This window comes from Protomyces lactucae-debilis, assembly GCF_002105105.1.
Source record: "Protomyces lactucae-debilis strain 12-1054 chromosome Unknown BCR37scaffold_8, whole genome shotgun sequence".
NCBI lineage: Eukaryota > Fungi > Ascomycota > Taphrinomycetes > Taphrinales > Protomycetaceae > Protomyces > Protomyces lactucae-debilis.
Window position 1 is genome coordinate 475,649 of NW_024468000.1, and position 22,164 is coordinate 497,812.

Below are 22,164 nucleotides of genomic sequence, written 5' to 3' on the forward strand. Positions count from 1 at the left end.
TGCCTGCGCGTCGCAGTGCTAGCGCGAAATCGGTTCATTGTAGTCGTCTCGTGTCACAGTTTGTGGCCGTTGGGACTTGGCGCGTCGTCATTTTGCAACACAAAAATCATCAACAGCGACAGACCAAGTGTGCAAGCTTAGCTACGGCCTAAACAGCAGAGAGGACGAGTGGCAAATAGGAGGCAGATTGCTCGATCAAGGAGATACCTATCACGACTGTCGTCGCATTCTCGGCGCTGTCGACTATGCATTAGAAGCAGTTGACAAGACGTTGGCAGAGTGGCTGTGAGCTTCAGACACCGATAGCTGTCAGGAACCATTCAACATGGCAGTACGATTTCTACGCTTCGTCTCAATATCATCCCTCTTGCTGCTGTGCCTATGGTTGTTTCTGCCGAGGCTCGTAAGCCAGGAGGACGCTGCAGGTGATACGGTCAAGGTATTGGACCATGCGATAGTTGATGAAGCTGCTTCACAATCGCTCGACACCATCATCAACTCCGCACAATCGCGGCCGAATCGCAGGCGAAAATCACGCAGCACGCAACGATCCGTAGCGAGGACGCGCATGACCCTTGGCGAGAAGCTGCGATTTGACTTTCCATACGACGTTGAGGGCTTCTTCCCGGCCTTCATCTGGCAGACTTGGAAGACAACGCCTACCGACAAAGACTTTGGATTCCGGACACAAGAAGCCACATGGACGGAGCAGCACCCGACGTATGTGCATGAAGTCATCACAGATGAAGTGGCCCGCCTGCTCATCCATCACTTATTTGAAGCGACGCCCGAAGTAGTAGAAGCGTATGATGCCATGCCTCATGTCATTCTAAAAGCAGACTTCTTCCGATACCTGATCTTGCTTGCTCGGGGCGGCATTTACAGCGATATCGACACGGATTGCTTAAAGCCATGTTGGGACTGGGTGCCGGCACACTTTCCTTACGACACCTATGGCCTTGTCGTAGGAATTGAAGCAGATCCTGATCGCGAAGACTGGCACAAATGGTACTCTCGCCGGATACAATTGGTGCAGTGGACGCTGAGAGCGAAACCAGGCCATCCTGCGCTCGTTGAGGCGATTGTCAGTATTACAGACAAGATACTGTCTTTGAAGCAACAAGGCTTGCTTGCTTCCTATCCTCGAGACAGTGCCGTCGAACTGACTGGTCCTGCCATGTGGACAGATGCTGTGTTTCGCTACCTCAATTCAGAGGAAAGTGGAGCAAAACAGGCCAACAGTATGCAACTGGCATTGGGCCAGGCATTAGACTGGCGACAGATGACGGGCATGAAAGAGCAGCGACAGTTCGGGGATGTGATTGTGCTGCCCATCACTGGCTTCTCACCTGGGCAAGGGCATATGGGCTCTGAACCCTTTGATCATCCCATGGCGATGGTCAAGCACGACTTTGAAGGGAGTTGGAAGCCTGAGGATGAGCGCATGAAGGATAGAGATGAGAAGGGTCGGCCAATTCAATGGGATGACAAGGGCCAGATCATTCCATACCCGGAAGATGCTTGAAGGTTGTGGTCTACGTGATGTATCATTATGGCGGAGAACGTATATATAAGGGGTAAATAGTAGGATTTTCGATACCCCTGGATCTGTGTCGATGACTCGATGCTCAAGATGCACGGATGGCCTCCGGTTTCGGCCGAATCCGCTTGGCCGCGCACTTTCCCTGCTTTCCTAGCTGAGACTGCATGAGCATACGATATAGATGACCGTTGTGATAGCTTGAGTTCCGGAAAGCATAGCAATCTATTCATCAGTCAACCAAATTGCAGCTTTCGGTCGGCCATACGAAGCGCCAGACGAAGCACCAGCCTTTCGTGTTGCCCTTGCATACATTCGCATGGTTCACGATGGCTGGTGCGACGATTAAATTTATGAGCTTTCCAAGATTGATGTTGAGTGTCATGAGATCTCAGCTGTCATCTGGCTGTCAGATCTCAACCAGCTGCAGCAGATAAAGCTCCTCAACGACCGGCTCCCATCCATCGAGGCTCGCCATGTCTCTACTTCGCACCTCTCCTGCACAATGCTTACGCCATGCAACAAGGTCACAGGGCCACGCGTGGTCGTCCCTTGCATCTGCAGCTGGTTGGCGTGCGAATGCGCAGCGTGTCAGCAGCGATAAGCGTTCCCGATACCGCACCCACACATCCTCCAGCAACAAGTCTCCCTCCAACAAGGCCACGGAGAGGGCCAACAAGGAAGTACTTGAGAAACTACTACAAGCCCAACGAGACATGTCAGAGGCACAAATCGCAAAAGCCAAGCAGGCGAATGAAGAGCGGCGGGCGGCCCAGCGGGAGGCAGCCAAGACGGTCTCGTTGCAGATGCTAGGAGAAGCTGGCAAGAACCACTATTTCAGCCAGGATGCAAGTATCGAAGATCTCATGGACCGTAACAAGGCTTGGTCTGAGCGTGTTAAGAAGGAAGCTCCAGACTTCTTCCCATCATTGTCGTCCTCGCAGGCTCCCAAGATTCTGTGGATTGGATGCTCAGACTCGCGCGTACCAGAGACAACTGTGCTGGACCTTCTACCAGGCGAGGTCTTTGTTCACCGCAACATCGCCAATGTCGTTGCAAACGGCGATATGAGCATGCTGTGTGTTGTGCAGTTTGCTGTGGAGGTGCTGCAGGTCCAGCACATCATTGTCTGTGGACACTACGGCTGCGGCGGTGTCAATGCTGCACTGGGTACCAATAAGCTCGGCTTAATTGATAACTGGCTGCGCTATGTCCGCGATGTCCGTGCAGCGAATGAGAAGGACTTGCATGCAATTGAGGACAAAGAGGAACGGGCTGCACGGCTGGTGGAACTCAATGTGCTGGCTCAGGTGAGGAAGCTTGAGCGTATCAATTACGTCTATGAAGCTGAGGCAAGTCGAGGCCTGCAGGTGTATGGCATGGTATACGACGTTGCTTCTGGCTTGTTGAAGAAGTTGGACAAGCCAGAGGACGAGAAGAAGAAGTGCTACCTGCAGGGCGTCACTGACTTGAGTGCCCACTAGCTGCTAGACCTTGCAGAGATAGATGGCCAGGTAAGAGGCCCTGTGTCGTCATCCATAGACGCCATCATGATGCGACTTTGTGCGACTTTGAATTTCTTTCTCTACGCGACACTGACAAGGCGCCAAACCAACACATGAACGAAGCATCCCTGAGCGCGGCGAGTACGGCAGCAGAGCTCGATGACCTGCTACAGTCATTCAAGCAGCAGTTCTTGCCATGGATCGCTCAAGCAGACTCTCGGGACGCCAAGGTGCTGGATCACTTTGACGGCAAAGAGCTCTCCGACAGGCTACAATTGAGTCTTCCGGAAGACCCATGCGGCAAGGATACCCTCCTGGCACTTCTCGAGAAGACTTTGAAGTACAGTGCCAACACCTGGCATCCTGGATTCATGGACAAGCTCTTTGCATCGACCAATTCAATCGGCGTCATTAGCGAATTACTCCTGGCGGTCCTCAACACCAATGGACACGTCTTTCACGTCTCGCCGGTACTGAGCTTGATGGAGATTCACACAGCACAGGCCATGGCACGGCTATTTGGCTACACTACAGAAGAATGCGGTGGACTGACGCTGCCTGGTGGTTCTCAGTCCAACACGCTCTCTATGGTCACAGCACGTTCGACACTCTTCCCAGAAACCAAAGATGAAGGTTCAGGGTCTCACAAGTTTGTGCTTTTTACGAGCAGACATGGTCATTATTCGGTTGAAAAGGCAGCCATCTTGCTTGGCCTCGGACGGAAAGCAGTGATTGCGGTGGATATCGACGCACAAGGACGTATCATTCCAGAGGCGCTCGAAGCTGCGATCGTCAAGGCGAAAGAGCAAGGTCAAACTCCTTTCTATGTCAATGCGACGGCAGGCACCACCGTTCTTGGGTCATTTGACCCCTTTGAGGAGATTAGCCACATTTGCAAGCGTCACAATCTTTGGATGCACATTGATGGTTCGTGGGGCGGTGGCGTTGCTTTCAGTAACAAGTACAAGTCCTTGTTGAAAGGTTCACACCTCGCAGACAGCATGACCATCAATCCACACAAGATGTTAGGAGTTCCTCTACAGTGTTCATTCCTGTTAGCACCAGATGCGCGGATATTCCAGCGTGCAAATAGCTTGAACGCTGCGTATCTCTTTCATCCTGGCAATGAAGGCTATGACTTGGGTGACTCAACGATGGGATGTGGTCGACGGCCGGATGCAGTCAAGATGTTTCTCTCGTGGAACTGGTATGGTCGGAGTGGTTATGAGCAGCGCGTGAATCGTGCGTATGAGAATGCTGCGTTATTGGCAGGCAAGATTGCAGCGAATCCTCGCTTTACGCTTGTGTCAGAGAACCCTCCACCGTGCTTACAGGTATGTTTCTACTTCCATGCGGATGAAGAGGCAGAGAGAACAGATTCAGAGCGGAATACAGAGACCACCAGGCGAATTGCCGGGTTGTTGGATAGACAGGGCCGGTTCCTGGTGGACTTTGCGCCTGGCCCCCATGGTGAGTTCTTCAGGGCTGTGCTCAACTCACCGAATCAGAAGGAGGAGACGCTAGATGAGCTGGTGTCTAGTATAGAACAACTGGGATCGCAGTAGTGTATATACTACTACTATAGTAATACGGCTTGCATGTTCACCGTCGAAGGCTCCCGTAAGACCTTCCGTACGTCTTTCATCAGGCCCTTGGCATTGCTAGCATGTATTTGCCAATGCCGAGAGTACACTGTCGCCGGCACCGGCGCCCAGTCATTCAGCAGGACGGGTTGTGAGCGCGCAACCACACAGAGCAGTCAAGTACCCAGTCACATGGCTTGGCAGCCTTGGCTTGTCACTAGGTTGTTAGTGCATCTCTCTGCCACATGTCGCGTGCTTCCACGTGATGGTCACCCCTTGTTCTACTTTTTAGGGAGCAATTGCTCTACTCTGCTACTCACCCGTATCAGTCCTATTGCACTTCTCAGGTTGCTTTTGCTGAACACCTCACCATCCACGTCCTCACTGTACATATATTCACATATTCACGCATAGTCCAGATCAAACAGCTCAAGTTTATTGCTGCTCATGATCACATTTCTCAGTTTTCAGCTTTTGTTTGCCGCATGCAATTTTACTTTGCCTGAGAAAACTTCAGGGGTATGTGCACGCGTGGATACCTGCCAGTACGAAAGTCTCCATACAAAAGGCGTCCATCGCCAGTTCAGCTCCCACTTTTAAGGAGAACTTTCAACTCTCCCGCACGCAAACGCACTTCCGAGAGGGAAAGTCTGCCAACATGCGAATGTCCAGGAACGGAGAAAAAGCTCTAGCTGTCCTGTTGCTTAGCATGGACTATACACCATATGTCCTCGCAGACGACTGTCAGAAGTACTTAGTGGCGTATCCCTTTGCGGGCGGCGACAACGGTAAGATGCGCAAAGTTGGGTTTTCTATCGCCTTGAAGAAAAGCTGTCATGTACTGGTTGACGACGATGTCGACAAAAGCGATCTCGAGAAGGCCGTTTTAAAGTTAAAACCCTGTTCAGACATCATCAATAACGACTATGTTTGCTGGATAGTGGAGTACACGTCAGCGCTTGCAGGCATGGTCCCGGCTAGGGCCGTAAACCACCTTGCGGAAGACAAAATTACCAGAATCTTCAATTACTGCACCAGAAACCCCTGGAAAGACCCCACACTCACGGATTACAAGCTTCCTCAGATTCCTCAATTGAGGCCGCTGGCACGGGCATACGCTAATCATGTAATAAATGCACATGAACTCTCTTCAAAGGACTGGGCATCATTGCACAGTCCAGCTGCAGGTCGGCGGCACCTCTCTCCCGTCGTCCAATGCGATTTTGGGAGCAGGCCAGAAAGTGATGCCTGGTGGCATGTTGCATGCAACGTTCTGGACTGCGTGGAATAGTCGCCAAAGCGGGTAGCAGGAGCTCAGTCTAATGGCCAAATCCAGTTCAACGACTGCAACATCATGACGCGTTCAACACGAGAGCTTGCAGATCTTCATTTCATAGCAGAACGTAGTTTAATTCCATTCAAAATTGACACGTCTTTCACCTCTCTTCAGTACTGAGATTGATGGAGACTTACACAGCACAAGCCATGACACGGCTTTTTGGCTACACCACATAAGAGTGCGGTGGACTGATGCTGCCCAGTGATCCTTAGTCCAATACGCTCTCTATGGTCACTGCACGATCGACACTTTTCCTAGATACCAAAGACGAAAATTCAGGAAGCAAGCGTCACAATCTCTGGTTGCACATTGATGGTTCGTGGGGCGGCGGCGTTACTTTCGGTAACAAGTACAAGTTCTTGTTGAAAGGTTCACACCTGGCAGACAGCATCACTATCAATCCACACAAGATGTTAGGAGTACCTCTGCAGTGTTCATTCCTGTTGGCACCAGATGCGCGGAGATTCCAGCGAGCAGATAGCTTGACTGCTGCGTATCTCTTTCATCCTGGCAATGAAGGCTATGACTTGGGTGACTCAACGGTGGGATGTGGTCGACGGCCGGATGCAGTCAAGATGTTTCTCTCGTGGAACTGGTACGGTCGGAGTGGATATGAACAGCGCGTGAATCGTGCGTATGAGAATGCTGCGTTATTGGCAGGCAAGATTGCAGCGAATCCTCGCTTTACGCTTGTGTCAGAGAACCCTCCACCGTGCTTACAAGTATGTTTCTACTTCCATGCGGATGAAGAGGCAGGGAGAACAGATCCAGAGCGGAACACAGAGACAACCAGGCGAATTGCCGGGTTGTTGGATAGACAGGGCCGGTTCCTGGTGGACCTTGCGCCTGGCCCCCATGGTGAATTCTTCAGAGCTGTGCTCAACTCACCGAATCAGAAGGAGGAGACGCTAGATGAGCTGGCGTCTAGTATAGAACGACTGGGATCGCAGTAGTGTATATACTGCTACTGTAGTAATACGGCTTGTATGTTCACCGTCGAAGGCTCCCGTGAGAATTTTCGTTCGTCTTTCATCTGCAGGCCCTTGGCATTGGTAGCATGTAGCAGCCAATGCCGAGAGTACACTGTCGCGGGTACCGGTGCCCAATTAAGCAGCAGGACGGATTGTTGGCGCGCATTGCGCAACCACACAGAGCAGTCAAGTACCCATTCACATGGCTTGGCCTGTCACTCAGACTCAGTTGTCAGTGCATCTCTCTGCCACGTATCGCGTGCTTCCACGTGATAGTCACCCCTTGTTCTACTTTTTAGGAAGCAATTGCTCTACTCTGCTACTCACCCGTATCAGTCGTATTGCACTTCTCAGGTTGCTTGTGCTTGATACCTCACCATCCATGTCATCACTGTATATATTTTCTTATATCCACGCATAGTTCAGATCAAACAGCTCAAGCTTATTGCTGCTCATGATTACGTTTCTCACTTTTCAGCTTTTCTTTGCCACATCCAATTTTACTTTGCCTGAGAAAATTTCAGGGGTATATGCACGCGTGGATACCTACAGGTTCGAAAGTCTCCCTACAAAAGGCGTCCATGGCCAGTTCAGCTCCCACTTTGAAAAAGACCTTTCAGCTCACGCAAACACACTTCCAAGAGGGACAGTCTGCCAACATGCGAATGTTCAAGAACGGAGAACAAGCTCTAGCTGTCTTGTTGCTTAGTATGGACTATGCACCACATGTGCACGCAGGCAAATGTCAGAAGTTCTTGGTCAAGTATCCCTTTCCGGGCGGCGACAACGGCAAGCTGCATGACTGGGGGTTCTCTATCGCCAAGAAGGACAGCTGCTATGTACTGGTTGACGACGAGTTGAAGGACAAGGCCAGTATCACATCCCTTCTGCCGTTCAAACCCTGTTCAGCCATCCTTAGCGAAGAATACTATTGCTGGATATCGTTTTCCATGCCCAGCAATGTACAGATCGTCCCGAAGTTGGCCTTAAGCCCGCTTGAGGGAGACAACAACCTCCAAATCTTCCATTACTGCAGCACACAATTCAACAAAGAAAGCCCGGTCCTCAAGCTTCCAATGGACGACAATTTGAGGGAGGGTATATGGTCATACGCTCAATGGATCGCTGACCATCAACTCGACAAAAAGGACCATGACAAATTGTGGCACAACACGCAAGGGAACATCTGGGGTAATGTCCTATGCGCTTACCACAAAACCAAAGTGAAAGATCCCTGGTTGCATTTTGCATGCAATTTGCTGGCTTGTCCGAAAGAGTGACGGAAAGACCTCTAGTCGCCAAAGTGGAAAGCAGGGGCCCTGCTGGACAGGGTTTCATGATCAAGCCCAATTCGACGACTGCAGCATCATGACGCGTTCAACACGAGAACTTGCAGAGCTTCATCCTATAGCAGAATGTAGTTGAATTCCAAATGAACACGTCTTTCACCTCTATTTAGTACTGAGCTTGATGGAGACTGACACTGCATAGGCCATGGCACGGTCTTTTGGCTACACCACATAAAGGTGCGGTGGACCGACGCTGCCCCGTGATCCTTAGTCCAGTACGCTCTCTAAGGTCACTACTACACGCTCGACACTCTGCCCAGATACTAAAGACGAAGTTTCAGGAAGCAAGCGTCACAATCTCTGGTTGCACATTGATGGTTCGTGGGGCGGCGGCGTTACTTTCGGTAACAAGTACAAGTTCTTGTTGAAAGGTTCACACCTGGCAGACAGCATCACTATCAATCCACACAAGATGTTAGGAGTACCTCTGCAGTGTTCATTCCTGTTGGCACCAGATGCGCGGAGATTCCAGCGAGCAGATAGCTTGACTGCTGCGTATCTCTTTCATCCTGGCAATGAAGGCTATGACTTGGGTGACTCAACGGTGGGATGTGGTCGACGGCCGGATGCAGTCAAGATGTTTCTCTCGTGGAACTGGTACGGTCGGAGTGGATATGAACAGCGCGTGAATCGTGCGTATGAGAATGCTGCGTTATTGGCAGGCAAGATTGCAGCGAATCCTCGCTTTACGCTTGTGTCAGAGAACCCTCCACCGTGCTTACAAGTATGTTTCTACTTCCATGCGGATGAAGAGGCAGAGAGAACAGATAGACAGGGCCGGTTCCTGGTGGACTTTGCGCCTGGCCCCCATGGTGAGTTCTTCAGAGCTGTGCTCAACTCACCGAATCAGAAGGAGGAGACCCTAGATGAGCTGGTTCTAGCATAGAACAACTGGGATCGCAGTAGTGTATATATACTGGTCCTGTAGCAATACGGCTTGAAGTTGAGTCGCCTTCTGGATCCTGTCACTGTTTTGACGATGAAGCCACCCAAAAAGCACCAACAGCTCACAACACACCAAGACGATGACTGCTCCGGCGTAGCTATCTCCCTAAGCAACAAGAGACACATCCAGCGCCATGTCGCGCAACGTGCATAACCTCTCTACGCGCGAACGCATCATCCGCTCCTTGTTTAGCGAACGCGCCGAGGATGGCAGTCCACAGGAAAGCTACATCACACATGTGCGCATCTACGAAGACCCTCAAAACCCATCCGCGCCGCCCTCTGTGCCAACACCACTAGAAGATCGCAAGGAACGATACATACTCCTGACCGTCAAGAAGAATGGCCGTGTACGCTTGCACAAGTCGCGCCAGAATGATAATGGGACGTTCCAGATTGGGAAGACCTGGAACTTGGATGATGTCAAGCACTTTGAGAATATTGATGATCGCGGCATGGTTGTCACGTTGCTCAAGCCATACTACTGGCAGATGGACACAAAGGAGGAGAAGCTTGGATTTGTATCCGCCGTCATGCGCGTCTACAGGAAATACACAGGTGGTCGCATGTTCACCCTCGAAGGCTTCAGCGAGAACTTCCGTACGTCTTTCATCAAACCCTTTGGCATTGCTAACATGTAGTCGCCAATGCCGAGAGCACACTGTCGCCGGCACCGACATCCAGTCAACCAGCAGGACGGACCGTGAGCGCGCAACCACACAGAGCACCGCCGCAACAACAACAACCTGGACAGGCGAATGCGCCACGTCGTGTCAGCGATATGGGAGGGGTGGAATTGAGACGCCCTGCCCCAGGACAAACACAGCAACGTATCCCAGGAACACCGGAAATGCCCGGCATGCCTGCCGCGCCCCCGGCAAGGTCACCGTTCCGTCGCCCAAGTGAAAACACGCCTATGAGTGGTGTGCCTGCTACGCCAAGTAGTGCTTATGAAGTGCCTAGACGGGCTGGCTCTACGCTCATGTCGCCGCCCATCCAGCCTGATTATCCACGACAGCAACAGCAACAACGTCCCTTGAGCATCGAAACAGATTTGCGCTCGCCACCCATCATCTCCAATCAGCGACAAGTATCGAGTCCACTAGGCGGGGCACCCAGATCTGTGACTGGATTACAAAAAAGTGATATGCCACCGCCGCTACGAAAGGCATCGACTGGATCTGCACAACTTGCGTCCCCATTACCGAGTAAATCACCAGCCCGACGACCCTCAGCTGCATTACGCACTACATCCATGGAACAAGCTAGATCAGCGTATACGGGTGATCGCTATAGTCAAGGAGATGCGCATTCGCTCCTTGGACGCGAGACGCCCCCACCAGTACCGCTATTGCCGAGCAAATCTGTAGCACGTTCGGGAGCGAGCTCGCCGGCAATTTCAATGCAGACGCGAGATGAGAAACGCGAATTGCCGTGGGACGCGAGCGGTCAGAATACGCCAAGAGAGGAGAAGAATTTGGTTGGCTTGGGTCTTGAGCGACCTGGGAGTGCAGTCTCTCAGTCACCAAGTTATAGCACAACGACGAGCGCAGCGACTCTCACGGCTGGAGCAAGTCTGAACAAAGCAACAGGTCGGTTGACACCTTTCGGACTGTCGCAAGACAGGCAACATGCTGAATCTTTGGATGTGTACCCCGATGACCCAGAGACGGCGTTTATCGACGAACTCCTACGCGGATTTCAGTGGAATTCGTCCGACGGCACAGCGCCGCTTGAACGACGGTTGGAGGATGAGCTGGCTGCAATGGAAAATACCAATGTTTTGACAATGGTCCAGCAAGATGATCGCGTGACCGATCTCATGGGACGTCTCGATCAAGCTATCAGCCAGTGTGATGAGATGGCAAACATGCTGACCATTTATGAATTCGAGCTTGGTAGTGCCGCAGACCACATCCGCCATATCGAAGGGCAGAGCGCTGGTCTGCAAATTGAGACGGCAAATCAAAAGGCACTTATTGCAGAGATTGACAATGTGCTGTCTAGCATCACCATCTCCTCAGACAACCTCGACAGCTTGGGTTCTGCGAGGTTAGATGACAAGCAAGATATCACAAAGTTGGAGAAGAGTCTGGCGAATCTATTCCGTGCGCTCAAGGCCATGAACGGTGAGCAGCGCAACGGACGTGGCATGTCGGCACTGCAAAGCAAGGAAACAGAGTATGACGCCAAGAGCAAGCAATTCGTGCTGCGCCTGTGCAAGTATCTACAAATCAAATTTCCCGCAGCCATGATGGGCGACAAGCGCCGTAAGCTGGGACCCGGGGAGGCACCTCCTAGATTATTACCTGGCCACGAAGCTGGCTATGAGGCTCTATTCACGTATGCAGGCTTTATGCTGTATGCGCGTGAAATTGATGTGCCGCGGTACAGAGAAATCATCAGCAACTACAGTCGCGCTGCAAAAGATGCATGGAAAGAGACGGTGGTGGAATTCGCTCTTGGTTGGAAAGCGCTGGCGCGTCGTGCGACTGCCGAAGAGATGGATATGCTCTTTACCTCGGCTAGAGAGCAATTGTCGCAATTTGGCAGCATGAGTAGAGCTGCTACGCTAAAGAGAAGCAATACCTTGGCCAAGCAGATTCGCGGTCAATCCGGACCTAAGCAGCAACCTGCACCGCCAGCTCAAGACAGACAGGAGGGTAAGTTGCCTGCTGCTGAAGTATTCACCATTGTGCTCGACAACCTCGCACTCATTTTGTCAACGGAGCAAAACTTTTTGGTAGACTTTTTCCATCTGACATCGGTTGAGACGATTGAATTCCCCGATTATGTCGGCTTGGGTATCAAACAAGAGCTCACCGTTGCGCGTTTGGAAGATCACAAGCAGATGGAGCCAGATAGGCAGCTGGCAAAGCAGCGGTTCGACACCATGGACAATATTTTCAGCTGGCTTCAGGCCGAAGTGCTTGCTCTCGCTGAGCAGCTCACAAAGCAGGATGCCATCCAAGTGGTCGGCATGCTCAAGGCTGTTGAAGTGATTTCAATGGAATGGCGCGGCTCTGACCAAGAGTACATGCTGCGACTGCTTGAAAAAGTCTTCGATCGTTTGGCAAAGGCACTCAATGATTTTATGGAGGCACAAATCAGGGCAATCATCAGCTTCAAGCTCACCTCCAAGAAGCGTTCTGGTGTCATTCCGGTCTTTGAGATCTTTCCCGATTTCGTCGAGCGCATTGAAGAGCAGCTGTATATTGATGACAGTGTCACGCTCAAGCAGGATGACTTTGCCGTCCGTGGTCTCGTCAATCAAGCTTATGAGCGCATTTCCAAGGCCATGTTTGAATCAGTGCGCACTTTAGCCTCTTCAGTCTCGAGCACTGGAGCTTCCAACACGACGAGTGGCGGCGGCACCATCAGCGCCATGACAGGATTCGGTGACTCGAGTGAGGACAAGGAACTACTCAACTATCACATCCTCATGCTGGAAAACATGCATCTCTTCATGCAAACGCTGCGGATAGGTTCGAAGCAGGTACCCTCACTCGAACGATTCCAAGGCGAAGCGAGCCGTCATTTCAATGAACACCTCGAAGCTTACACGCGAAGTATTGTGGCGCGCCCGCTTGGACGTGTCGCTGACTTTTGCGATAATGTGGAGCGTCAAGCGGCCAAATCGGCCGATTTTAGTAAAAAGGCAAGCTTGAGTCCTGCAACCGCAAAGCGACTTGTCGTGGAGTTGGATGAGCGCGAGATGAAGCGAGCTATATCGGCCCTTGCGAAACGTGTTGAGAAGCACTTTTCTGGTGGCGAGAGCGCTGCTGATAAGGAAGAGGAGTTGTTGGCGCTTGTATGGCGGGAGTCTGGCGTCGTCTTTGTTAAGACTTGGGATCGCTTTGAGCAGGTCCTCGGGAAGTGGTACCCTCAGCTGCTGGTATCGGGTGAATGTCGACCGGTTGGCAAGTCCTACATTCAGTCGTGCTTCGCCAAGCGTGATCCAAATAGTGCATGAGCTAAAGTTGTGTAAAATAATGCACTCCACTATGTGAGATAACTGGCTTATATCGAATATTGTCATAACTAAGGACTACTGCTGGTAATCCATGTGCTTTGCTACCTCTTTGCTTGTGATGCCACTTCCTCCATAATTCGCGATACGCGTCCAGCGCGACCGCCTGTCTTGTGAGGTTGTACAGATGACACCAAAATTAAAGGCAGAAGAGGGCCAAAGCTTCGTGTGTGTAGCAATGCAAGCTCAGTCTGAGCGATGACCGCGTCTGCTGTGCCAACTTTGTGCTCGAGCACGTTGCTGGTCAGGTCTATCACTGCCTGCAGGACCAGGTCCATGCTCGCCTTGCAACTGGTGTTGGTAGCGCTGCAGTGCTTCACCCTCTGGTCCCGTCAGACTCAAGTTGTGCGCATACTTGCTACGCTGCGATGGTGGACCGATTGGAGGGACTGGTGGACCTTGCATAAGATCGAGTGGTCCGCCAAAGTCCGTGTGAGGTGAGAATCGACCATCACCAGAGTGCATGGCGGGCGAGACCTCTGATGGGTATCCACTCAAGGGCGTCGATGTGAATGTGTGCGAGGATGCTGTCATGGGACTGTACTGCTGGCCGGGCGATGACAATTGTTGCGAGCCACGACTGTGCAAGAGTCCAGGAAGTCCAGGGAAGGGCTGCCTGCTTTGCAGTGGCGGAGGCTGCAGTGGTGTCAGACCTGTTGCTTGCTGCAGCTGCTGACATGCCTCTTCCCAGTGCTGGCTGTGACGGACTTGAGGCTCATCCCAGTGTGCTGCGTACTGCCCACCATTGAAGTAAGGATCAGAGGCTGACCCTTGGCGCGACATGTCTTGAGCGTAGCCCAGATACTCGCTACCAGAATCAAGGCCTGATCTGGACTCTGATGGTGTATACAGTGCATCGTTGCCATGCATATCGAGCTCTGAGTAGCTGTTGCCAGACTTGAGAGACGAAGCATACACATCAGTGATCTTGGACATGTGGTACAGCTGACCGCTCGTTGAGGCATCATACGTGCGTGTGTGCATGTCAGCTCGGTCAGAGTACGGGTATGCGCTGCGACGTGTCGAGTCTGGAGGACTGAGAGGCAAGGTACCGCGACCAAAGTGCTGCTTTGCACGAGGCGTGGTGGGAGGGTAGTCTTCGTCTTCTTCATCAGAGTATGACTGGCCATCATCCTCTTCTTCCTCTTCATCGCCCAAGCCAAGCTCGTGCCTGAAGCTGGCAGATGGCATCAATTGATGACACTTGCGCAGATGCTTGGTCAATGTTGTCTTGCGGCAGAAGGTCTTATGGCACCCATTGGCATAGCACGCATAAGGACGCTTGCCTGTGTGAATGCGACGATGACGAGCAAGGGAGCTCGAGTCTGAGAAGGTCTTGCCGCAGTTGATCCATTCGCACCTGTTTCGAATGTGTTAGCAGCCTGTCGCATGAAGAGTCAGCGATCACTTACGCATGAGGACGCTCTCCTGTGTGTGTGCGGATGTGCACAGTCAATGCGCTGCGCTGGATGAAGGCCTTGCCGCAGTGAGAGAAGTGGCACACAAAGGGACGCTCGTTTGTGTGGATACGATGGTGACGCGCTAGATCACTGCGCCTGCCAAAGGACTAGAGGACGGGCCATGTCAGCAAGGGGGTTCTCTCTCTGTGCTTCTCAGGGGTCTGTGTGTGTGTCGTACCTTGGTACATGTTGCCCAGGGGCAGTCGAAGGGCTTTGCAGCGGACATGCTGGCGACGCGCATTCTGTTCTGCGTGAAGGGCACTGGTGATGAGAAGGAACGCAGGCGACTAGTGTCCCTTGCTTGCTGCTGTGTTGCGTTGATGTCGAGGCCTGCCTGATCACAAGGGAGTCTGGCAGCGAGGACGTTCCCTCATATAGACGCACGCACCTCCCACCCAGCAAGCCAGCTGTCCGGCCATCCAGTCTCTCTGTCGCTAGACGGATGCGAAGATACGCTTATCCTCTTCTGCCGCGCACAATTTGGGCACTCTCCATCGATGTCGAGGTGATCCGGTCCAAGCTTGGCGATCCACGCATGCACGGGCTTATGGCTTCCTTCTTGAAACAATCGCCAGTCCCGACTAGTCCGCGTCTTTCCATGGCCGTGGGTCTGTGTGGTACCACTGGTAAGCCTTAGACTTGTGCAAGGCGCGGCATCCGACATGGGACCGCCACGCGAGACCGTTTCTGGCTCGTCTACGGTCTACCAAGGACCTATCAGGGGAAGATGCAGTATGATTTGCTCGGGGACATCAGACATGTGAGTCAAGCTGCTCAAGCACTGCCATTGTCAAGCAGACTCTGACGCTCGGACATTAGAACTTACCATTTCTTACCGGCAACCTCTGGAATGCCATTGTCAGCTGTCACAGCGTCATGCCGCCCTTTAAGTGTGCACAGACTGTTTGACAGAGTCCGACCGCGAAATACAGCAAAATGCGACCTAATTCGTTTCACACAAGCTCTCAACGATCTACAGAAAGACGCAAGGACACAGACCAGAGTATTCGCTGACGCCTTGTCGTGTTTTTTGCCACGGCGGTCTCAACCAAATGACCCTCGACAGGTATGGCTAGACCTGGCGACCTGTGTCAGACGAGTCACGAGCGAGATCGGGAGACATAATCATGCGGACGCGTCGTGTAGTCGACAGATCGGGATTGTCCGTTTTTCCGCAGCGGGCTCATCAGAGACGTCTTTGACGTCTTGTCGGCTCAGATGGGAGGCTACGAGGGATCCTTCGGAGCATAAGTTTCCCCCGAGACTAAACATCTGTTTCAGGCTCCATTCGCGGCCATAATTGTCGCCTACCACCTGGTAGACGGGACTTCGCGGCTAAGTCAACTTGTTAGGAGACACTGTGAGTCCTAATCTGGCAGAGTGGCTTCGATCGCATAATGCCCGGCTCTCCTGTAACGATACAGCTTTACTACTCTAGTATTCTACTATTCTCATCACTGCGTCTTCAGAAGGTGTCATCGAGAAAAATCAATTTTGACACCTAATCACTTTTGGAGACTCCATACGGTTCAAAGTGTCTCAACATTGAAGTCGACGAGAATAGCCTGAATTTGTATTTGATATGCTGAACTAGTATGACAACGACGCACTAGTCTGAGAAGTGATGTACGCGTCGATGTCAGAATCCAAGGCCTGGCACCAATTGCGTTGATTTGACCCCTGAAGTGATCAGATGGCTACTTTTTTACTAGAAACGTTGAGAAGCAGGTCTCAGACTCACAGCTGCGCGCTTGTTGCGTGTTCGGCTATCGAACCCTCAATGTGTCCATCAATGGACCATCATTCACTGCAGGCGTTGGTTCAAATTGATTGGTGCCGCCTTATGAGAGTCACGTTGTCGTGAATGCGAAACGTGGGGCTAGTGCGATCTTGATTTATCAATGACACTTTGCGGACTCACGGTGAAGTTTTAAGGCCAGGGTGGTGTTGATAAGGCTCGCAAAGATGCTGTTGTCAAATCCTCAAGGAAGATAATGGCTGGTAGGCTGATTCCGGGGTCGCTTGTCCTGTCTGAGTAGTTTTGGGGTGACAACTTGACAACTTACAAGAGGCTAGCTTATCGGAAGTTATCGCATATTGATCTACCTGTACGCCTTTCGTACTGAAGTACTAGACACACTGGCGACTCAGTGTCGAGGCTATGCGAATGAGTCAGAGTGTGGGGTTCAAGGCAAGATAACAGAGCTTCAAGTAAATGGATCTGCCTACTTATTCCCTCGAGAAACCTTCGAAGCCCTGCATCCGTAGTTCACCTATGCGTCTAAAGATAAGATCAGGAAAGGGCCCCACTCGTTGAAGAGCTAGGGTCTAATGCGGTACAACGCTACCTTCACGGCTCCGAGGACGGCCGACATGTTCGACGGCATGCAAGCCAGAGATTCGTACAGCGTGCTCAGTTGATTGCCGAGTTGTCGTCTTTTCATTGGAATCGTGAATAGTTGTCTTTGCGAGTGGTACTTCGTCTGCGGTATCTCCGTCTTGATGTGCTTTCGCGGGCTTTGCATCTGGTAAGCCATACATGTACGTCGCCATCAGTACAATCAACGCACCAAATACGAACTAGGCGATTAGCAATGACTCAGAAATCGATTAAGCTCGTACGTTGCTCGTGATGACAAAGTCAAAGAACCAAACTGAAGCGATGCAAGAGATGAGAATGGAGACACTTGTTGCAAAGTTCTTCATAATGTTGTCTGCATACGCAACACACATGGCAACGATCAGACCCCCAGCAGCTTGAAAGATGATGGCCGTCCATACAACTGGGTTGTACCCATAAAAGAATCCGCGTTGCATGACTTCCGCACCATCCTTCCAGAGCACGCCGATGAACAGTGCGGGAAAGAGGGAGAAGAAGGAGAGCTGCAAGTTGAGACTCCAGAGCGAGTTGCGAGAACCCTTGAGGACTTTCTCAAAGTAGACGCCAGCGAGGCCAGAAAGTGTGCATGCGCAGACAACGGCAATCAAACCAACTTGACGATTCATGTCGGCTGACATGGCAAGTTTTGCTGCAGCAGCAGCCTGGGACACGCTATCTGTTGCTTTGACTGCCGCAGCCTGTTCACCAGTCGGCAGCTGTACCAGGGCGATACCGCCAGTAAGCAGAACCAAGGCAAGCCATTTACGCAAGCTGAGTTGACGTCCGAGCATGGTGACAGAGAAGATGGCGGTCGTGATAATTTTGAGCTGGTAGGTGACTTGAAATGTAGCTGCATCGAGGTTGGATACGGCCACGTATTGAAGGTTGTTTTGGAGCTGTTTCGTTAGTGCTTGCCTCATGCTTTCCTTCAAGTCGAACCGTGTAGAGTGCTGCGGGGATGGTCAGCTTCCAGGCTTCCTTGGTGATGACTGAGCGTATAGCAACATGCAAGGAGACATTGTTGCCCAAAAGCTGCTTCTGTTCGCGCCAAACCAAAAACACACATAGCACCAATTTGAGCACTTCGTTCGAGAGAACAGCTGTTGATGTAAAGTACCGTTTTGTTTGGAAGGCTGGCATGATGCGGGAGTAGTGCATGATGAGGATGAGGGCGGAATTTTGTACCGTCAAGGTGAATAGGGAGATGTACTTGAGCGGTATGCCTTTATAAGACGGGCTCTGAGCAGAGAGGGCACTCATGATGACGGCGGCGAGTATTGATGAATCTCTACTTGCACATCCAGTAGCCGCGAAAGCCTATTGAAGGGGGGAGAGCGCAGTTGTTGCTGCTGCTGTGTGTGTTTGTGTGCAGCGAGACGAGAAGCGAATTTGACGCGAGCTCACAAAATGCGGACGCGCCTGGAACTCGACCGAGAAGATGCAGACTCATTGCAGAGACGCAATGGAGCTGCTGGGCCTCATGGCCCTCTCATGCTGTGCTTTCATGTGGACAGCACGTACGAGGCCATGAGACCGTGCGCAGATGCTCAGATCGCTCGTCAGATCAATCTGCACAGCGGAACAGACCACAGATCGTTTCAGCTGAGGCGCCCATGCCTGGCACGCGATTCAAAGATGGCCTGCTTGACTTAAATATGCTAGTGATTGATATCTGCGCGGCTCGTTGGAACTTTCAGTTGCTTACATCGTAGGGCCGTGCCAAGAGACGTAGACATGTTGCCTCCTGGTCAGGGCCGCTTATTGATGAGAACAGCTAAGTAGCCCAGCCTGTCTTTCCTTGACTCTTGAGTAATGTAGATCGCTTGTTTGAAGGAGCCTGGCTCACCAGCTCTGCCCCATCTTGATCAAGAAGGCGACAGTCGCGATCTTGGCTGCCGCCCCATCTCGTTGGACTGGCGGCTTCTACACAGCATCCGGCTCATCAAGACAGCTTGGCTTCCTCGCAACGACCGGGCCCTGGCTCCCCTTGATGCTCAAGAGGTCCATCGTCCTCGGCTCATCCTTTCTGACTGTTGCGGTCTATATCAAGCACGCAGACATCATCCCTCCCATCAGCAACAAGGCAGAAAAGTACGAAAGACAACTCCTCACCATGCCAGTTGCTCCAGGACGCGTCGGAACATTGACGGATGAGCAGAGCGAGAAGCTACGAGAGATGTGGGCTGCTGCATTCAAGGTCTTTGGCCAAACAGTCTCGAATACAAACTCCGCAGCTTCCTCACCGGGATTGAAGCCGCCTAGTACTGGCGAGGCGAACGGGTCACCTGTGTCGTCCGTGAGCAAGCGTGGAAGGTTCGCGCGTATGCTTTCGCGGACAAAGTCAGAAGCGAGTCTACAAGAGACCAGCACCGCGAGTACTGATGCGGATGAGATGTCCAAAGGTGTCAGTCACATGACAATCAGCGAGGAACCACAAGATACTGACAAGTATGGTGCGTCGGCAGCGTACAAGGAAGCATTGGCTCAACAGAGTCCAGCTGAAATACGCCAGACTTTCTGGAGTATGGTCAAGGCGGACCATCCTGATGCTTTGCTTTTGCGTTTCCTGCGTGCACGCAAGTGGGATGTGCAAAAAGCACTCGAGATGATGATTGCAACGAACCATTGGCGAGGCAAAGTGATGGAAGTGGAAAAGATTGTTGAACGTGGAGAGGCAGGATTCTTGGAAGATGGAGACGAAGCATTCATGTTGCAGGTGCGAAAGGGCAAGTCCATCTTGCATGGCACAGATGTAGAAGGCAGACCCATCTGTCTTGTACGGAGTCGCCTGCATCGACCGGCTGAGCAGTCTGCAAAGACGATGGAGCAATTCACAGTACTGACTATGGAAACGGCGCGACTCATGCTACGCGGACCCATCGATACTGCTACTGTCATCTTTGACCTAAATGGCATTGAGGCCAAGTATATGGATCTCACACCTGTTCGCTTCATCATCAAATGTTTCGAAGCGCATTACCCTGAATCATTAGGAACATGCTGCATCTATGGCGCGCCATGGTTCTTCCGTCCGATCTGGTCTATTGTCAAGGGATTGCTAGATCCCGTCGTCGCTGCCAAGATCAAGTTTGCAAACTCACAACAAGAGCTGTCGGAGATCATTCCACAATCAGACATCATCAAAGAGCTTGGTGGACCGCGTGCTTGGGAGTACGAGTACATAGAGCCCGTTGAGGGCGAAAATGATCGGCAAAAGGATACAGCGACAAGGGATAGGCTCATTGCAGAGCGTGGCGAAATTGTGGACAAATTCGTTGCGCTGACACAGCAATGGGTTGCTGGTCAACAGGACGAGAAGAGTGAGGCGGACCGGCATGCAGTAGCGAAAGAGCTCGAGCAAGACTACTGGAGGTTGGACCCCTACGTTCGTGCAAGAACGCATTACGACCGTGTTGGATATATCGAATCAGATGGTGCCTATAATCCTAGAGCGACATTTCCATCATAGATGAAATAATGCTAATTACGCCACATGTCGAGCGCTTCGCGATATTGCTGGAATTTGGCGACCGCCTTGAGCTCATCCTCGGTATACACCTCCTCAGGCTGTTTCCTTGCCCGCAAGACGTTTTCTTCGTGCTTTTTGAGCTCTTCCTTTGTTACAACAACAACATTCAAATGTGTCAGAGGTTCAATCGGATCCCAGCGTGTGAGTTTCAGATTCTTTGTGTGAAAGGGTGGTAGAGCTGAGCGTCCCTTGGCAGCCTCGTCAATCATGAAACCGGCATCAGCTGGCGTGAGTGGGGACCGTGCATCTGGCTGGGTGCGCTGCAGTTGGTGTGTCACATCCAAACAAGCGCGTTCATAAACCGACTGTCGTGATTTGGCTGGAACGGGATCTGTCGGGTATTCGGCAAGTGTTGTTAGAATGTGTGTAGCAAGTGTCAGACCGAATAATGCAGGCATGGTCCCCATGACGGGTAGTATCCGTGCGCGAAAGTCTGGTAGAATGCCCAATTCCTGCGCGTGTCCTTGAGCAAATGCTTCTGGATCGAGTGGTTGAAGTGCCGCTTTGCCAAAGCCTGCTTTCTCTGTTGAGTAGACAGTGTCGATACCGCTGTAAATGCCGCGTTGCCTGAGGTGACGTCGTGTTGCTCTGGACAAGGGATCCTCATTTGTGTCTGCAATATCGGCAATCAGGATGCGTGTTGGATCTGCTTTGCAGCTAGCACCCATGCTGGCCATGACTTTGAGATCATTCTGGTGACAGTAGGCTAGCAAATCTGCTTTTGTCTCAATGTTGTCGATTGCATCAATGACATAGTCCGGTCGCTGGCCTGTGCCTTGCCATGGTTCAAGCAGACTTGCAGCATCTTCCTTACAAAAGAGATCGTTCCGCACATCAATCTCAACCCACGGTGCAACACGGGCTAGGAAACGCTGTAGCGCAATGACTTTAGGTGAGCCAACATCATCGTGCGTTGCAGCTGCATGCCGGTTGAGTGATGACAAGGTGACTTGATCAAAGTCAATGATGCGGATCTTCCCAACACCTGAACGAACGAGCATGGTGACTGCCCAAGAACCAACACCGCCTGCCCCCACAACAATGACAAAGCTGTTGCGAATCTTGGCAAGGCCTTCAGCGCCAAAGAAGAGGTTATTGCGCGAGAGCTGCTCACTGATGATTTCATCAGAGACAACAATTGGCTTTTTAGTGTTGTGCAACTCCCCGCCAAATGAGGCTAATTGTAGGGAATCATGATTTTCTGCAGCGTGATGTTTCGCTTCATCGCGAAATGAAGCCTGTGCATAGCGATGTGAGACTGCTTGGTATGAATAGATGGAGGTAGCAGTGGCTGTCGCAGCAACAGCGGCCACTAGAGTCATTTTGCCGGCATCAGAGCGGTAGAAGCTGGCTAGATTTGAGAGCAAAGCATCCATTGCAGCGATGTCTAGCTAGAGAAAAAACAATCCAGAAGCTGAGTACTGTAGCTGTAGGTTCATCATGGCCGATGCGACCAAATTTCCATCTGAAACAAAATTCGACTCGCTCGCACGCCCACAGACATCAACCAAGCAGTACTTCAGCTAGATAGAG

At 51.7% G+C, this 22,164-nt stretch overlaps 14 protein-coding genes across 14 annotated transcripts; 10 read left to right on the plus strand and 4 right to left on the minus strand.

Moving 5' to 3' along the window:
* Positions 1–107: 107 nt before the first annotated feature.
* Positions 108–1,739, plus strand: BCR37DRAFT_379258 (uncharacterized protein). Its single transcript, XM_040869218.1, has one exon. The coding sequence runs from the start codon at positions 326–328 to the stop codon at positions 1,523–1,525; it is 1,200 nt and encodes a 399-aa protein (XP_040725826.1). The 5' UTR covers positions 108–325; the 3' UTR covers positions 1,526–1,739.
* Positions 1,740–2,346: 607 nt separating this feature from the next.
* On the plus strand, positions 2,347–3,024 carry BCR37DRAFT_402554 (carbonic anhydrase; the record flags this gene model as incomplete). Its single annotated transcript, XM_040871918.1, has 1 exon — positions 2,347–3,024. The coding sequence occupies one exon, from the start codon at positions 2,347–2,349 to the stop codon at positions 3,022–3,024; it is 678 nt and encodes a 225-aa protein (XP_040725827.1).
* A 106-nt stretch (positions 3,025–3,130) lies between these two features.
* Positions 3,131–4,948, plus strand: BCR37DRAFT_300805 (pyridoxal phosphate-dependent transferase). The gene has a single exon (XM_040866914.1). It carries the CDS (start codon positions 3,159–3,161, stop codon positions 4,608–4,610), a length of 1,452 nt encoding a protein of 483 aa, XP_040725828.1. The 5' UTR covers positions 3,131–3,158; the 3' UTR covers positions 4,611–4,948.
* BCR37DRAFT_379263 (uncharacterized protein) lies at positions 4,786–5,042 on the plus strand (the record flags this gene model as incomplete). Its single annotated transcript, XM_040869219.1, has 1 exon — positions 4,786–5,042. Exon 1 carries the CDS (start codon positions 4,821–4,823, stop codon positions 5,040–5,042), a length of 222 nt encoding a protein of 73 aa, XP_040725829.1. The 5' UTR covers positions 4,786–4,820.
* Positions 4,957–6,035, plus strand: BCR37DRAFT_379264 (uncharacterized protein). Its single transcript, XM_040869220.1, has one exon. The coding sequence runs from the start codon at positions 5,287–5,289 to the stop codon at positions 5,917–5,919; it is 633 nt and encodes a 210-aa protein (XP_040725830.1). The 5' UTR covers positions 4,957–5,286; the 3' UTR covers positions 5,920–6,035.
* Positions 6,036–6,200: 165 nt separating this feature from the next.
* BCR37DRAFT_379267 (pyridoxal phosphate-dependent transferase) lies at positions 6,201–7,133 on the plus strand. Its single transcript, XM_040869221.1, has one exon. The coding sequence runs from the start codon at positions 6,378–6,380 to the stop codon at positions 6,918–6,920; it is 543 nt and encodes a 180-aa protein (XP_040725831.1). The 5' UTR covers positions 6,201–6,377; the 3' UTR covers positions 6,921–7,133.
* Positions 7,134–7,543: 410 nt separating this feature from the next.
* Positions 7,544–8,395, plus strand: BCR37DRAFT_379270 (uncharacterized protein). The gene has a single exon (XM_040869222.1). The coding sequence runs from the start codon at positions 7,598–7,600 to the stop codon at positions 8,216–8,218; it is 621 nt and encodes a 206-aa protein (XP_040725832.1). The 5' UTR covers positions 7,544–7,597; the 3' UTR covers positions 8,219–8,395.
* A 259-nt stretch (positions 8,396–8,654) lies between these two features.
* Positions 8,655–9,434, plus strand: BCR37DRAFT_379273 (pyridoxal phosphate-dependent transferase). Its single transcript, XM_040869223.1, has one exon. The coding sequence runs from the start codon at positions 8,700–8,702 to the stop codon at positions 9,171–9,173; it is 474 nt and encodes a 157-aa protein (XP_040725833.1). The 5' UTR covers positions 8,655–8,699; the 3' UTR covers positions 9,174–9,434.
* Positions 9,271–13,403, plus strand: BCR37DRAFT_300810 (exocyst complex component Sec3-domain-containing protein). Its single transcript, XM_040866915.1, has 2 exons — positions 9,271–9,832; positions 9,874–13,403. The coding sequence occupies exons 1-2, from the start codon at positions 9,367–9,369 to the stop codon at positions 13,203–13,205; spliced, it is 3,798 nt and encodes a 1,265-aa protein (XP_040725834.1). The 5' UTR covers positions 9,271–9,366; the 3' UTR covers positions 13,206–13,403.
* Positions 13,226–14,622, minus strand: BCR37DRAFT_379277 (uncharacterized protein). Its single transcript, XM_040869224.1, has one exon. It carries the CDS (start codon positions 14,451–14,453, stop codon positions 13,449–13,451), a length of 1,005 nt encoding a protein of 334 aa, XP_040725835.1. The 5' UTR covers positions 14,454–14,622; the 3' UTR covers positions 13,226–13,448.
* On the minus strand, positions 14,460–14,948 carry BCR37DRAFT_346486 (putative C2H2 finger domain protein; the record flags this gene model as incomplete). Its single annotated transcript, XM_040867690.1, has 3 exons — positions 14,460–14,622; positions 14,675–14,829; positions 14,901–14,948. Coding segments are annotated over 3 exons (366 nt in total), but the record flags the coding sequence as incomplete, so codon positions are not given.
* A 2,384-nt stretch (positions 14,949–17,332) lies between these two features.
* On the minus strand, positions 17,333–18,362 carry BCR37DRAFT_402556 (nucleotide-sugar transporter-domain-containing protein; the record flags this gene model as incomplete). Its single annotated transcript, XM_040871919.1, has 3 exons — positions 17,333–17,733; positions 17,809–17,998; positions 18,042–18,362. The coding sequence occupies 3 exons, from the start codon at positions 18,360–18,362 to the stop codon at positions 17,333–17,335; spliced, it is 912 nt and encodes a 303-aa protein (XP_040725837.1).
* Positions 18,363–19,215: 853 nt separating this feature from the next.
* On the plus strand, positions 19,216–20,571 carry BCR37DRAFT_346604 (CRAL-TRIO domain-containing protein; the record flags this gene model as incomplete). The annotated part of the gene is made up of 2 exons (XM_040867703.1): positions 19,216–19,477; positions 19,541–20,571. The coding sequence occupies 2 exons, from the start codon at positions 19,216–19,218 to the stop codon at positions 20,569–20,571; spliced, it is 1,293 nt and encodes a 430-aa protein (XP_040725838.1).
* A 5-nt stretch (positions 20,572–20,576) lies between these two features.
* Positions 20,577–22,103, minus strand: BCR37DRAFT_300868 (putative ThiF domain protein). The gene has a single exon (XM_040866917.1). The coding sequence runs from the start codon at positions 22,005–22,007 to the stop codon at positions 20,583–20,585; it is 1,425 nt and encodes a 474-aa protein (XP_040725839.1). The 5' UTR covers positions 22,008–22,103; the 3' UTR covers positions 20,577–20,582.
* Positions 22,104–22,164: the final 61 nt, after the last annotated feature.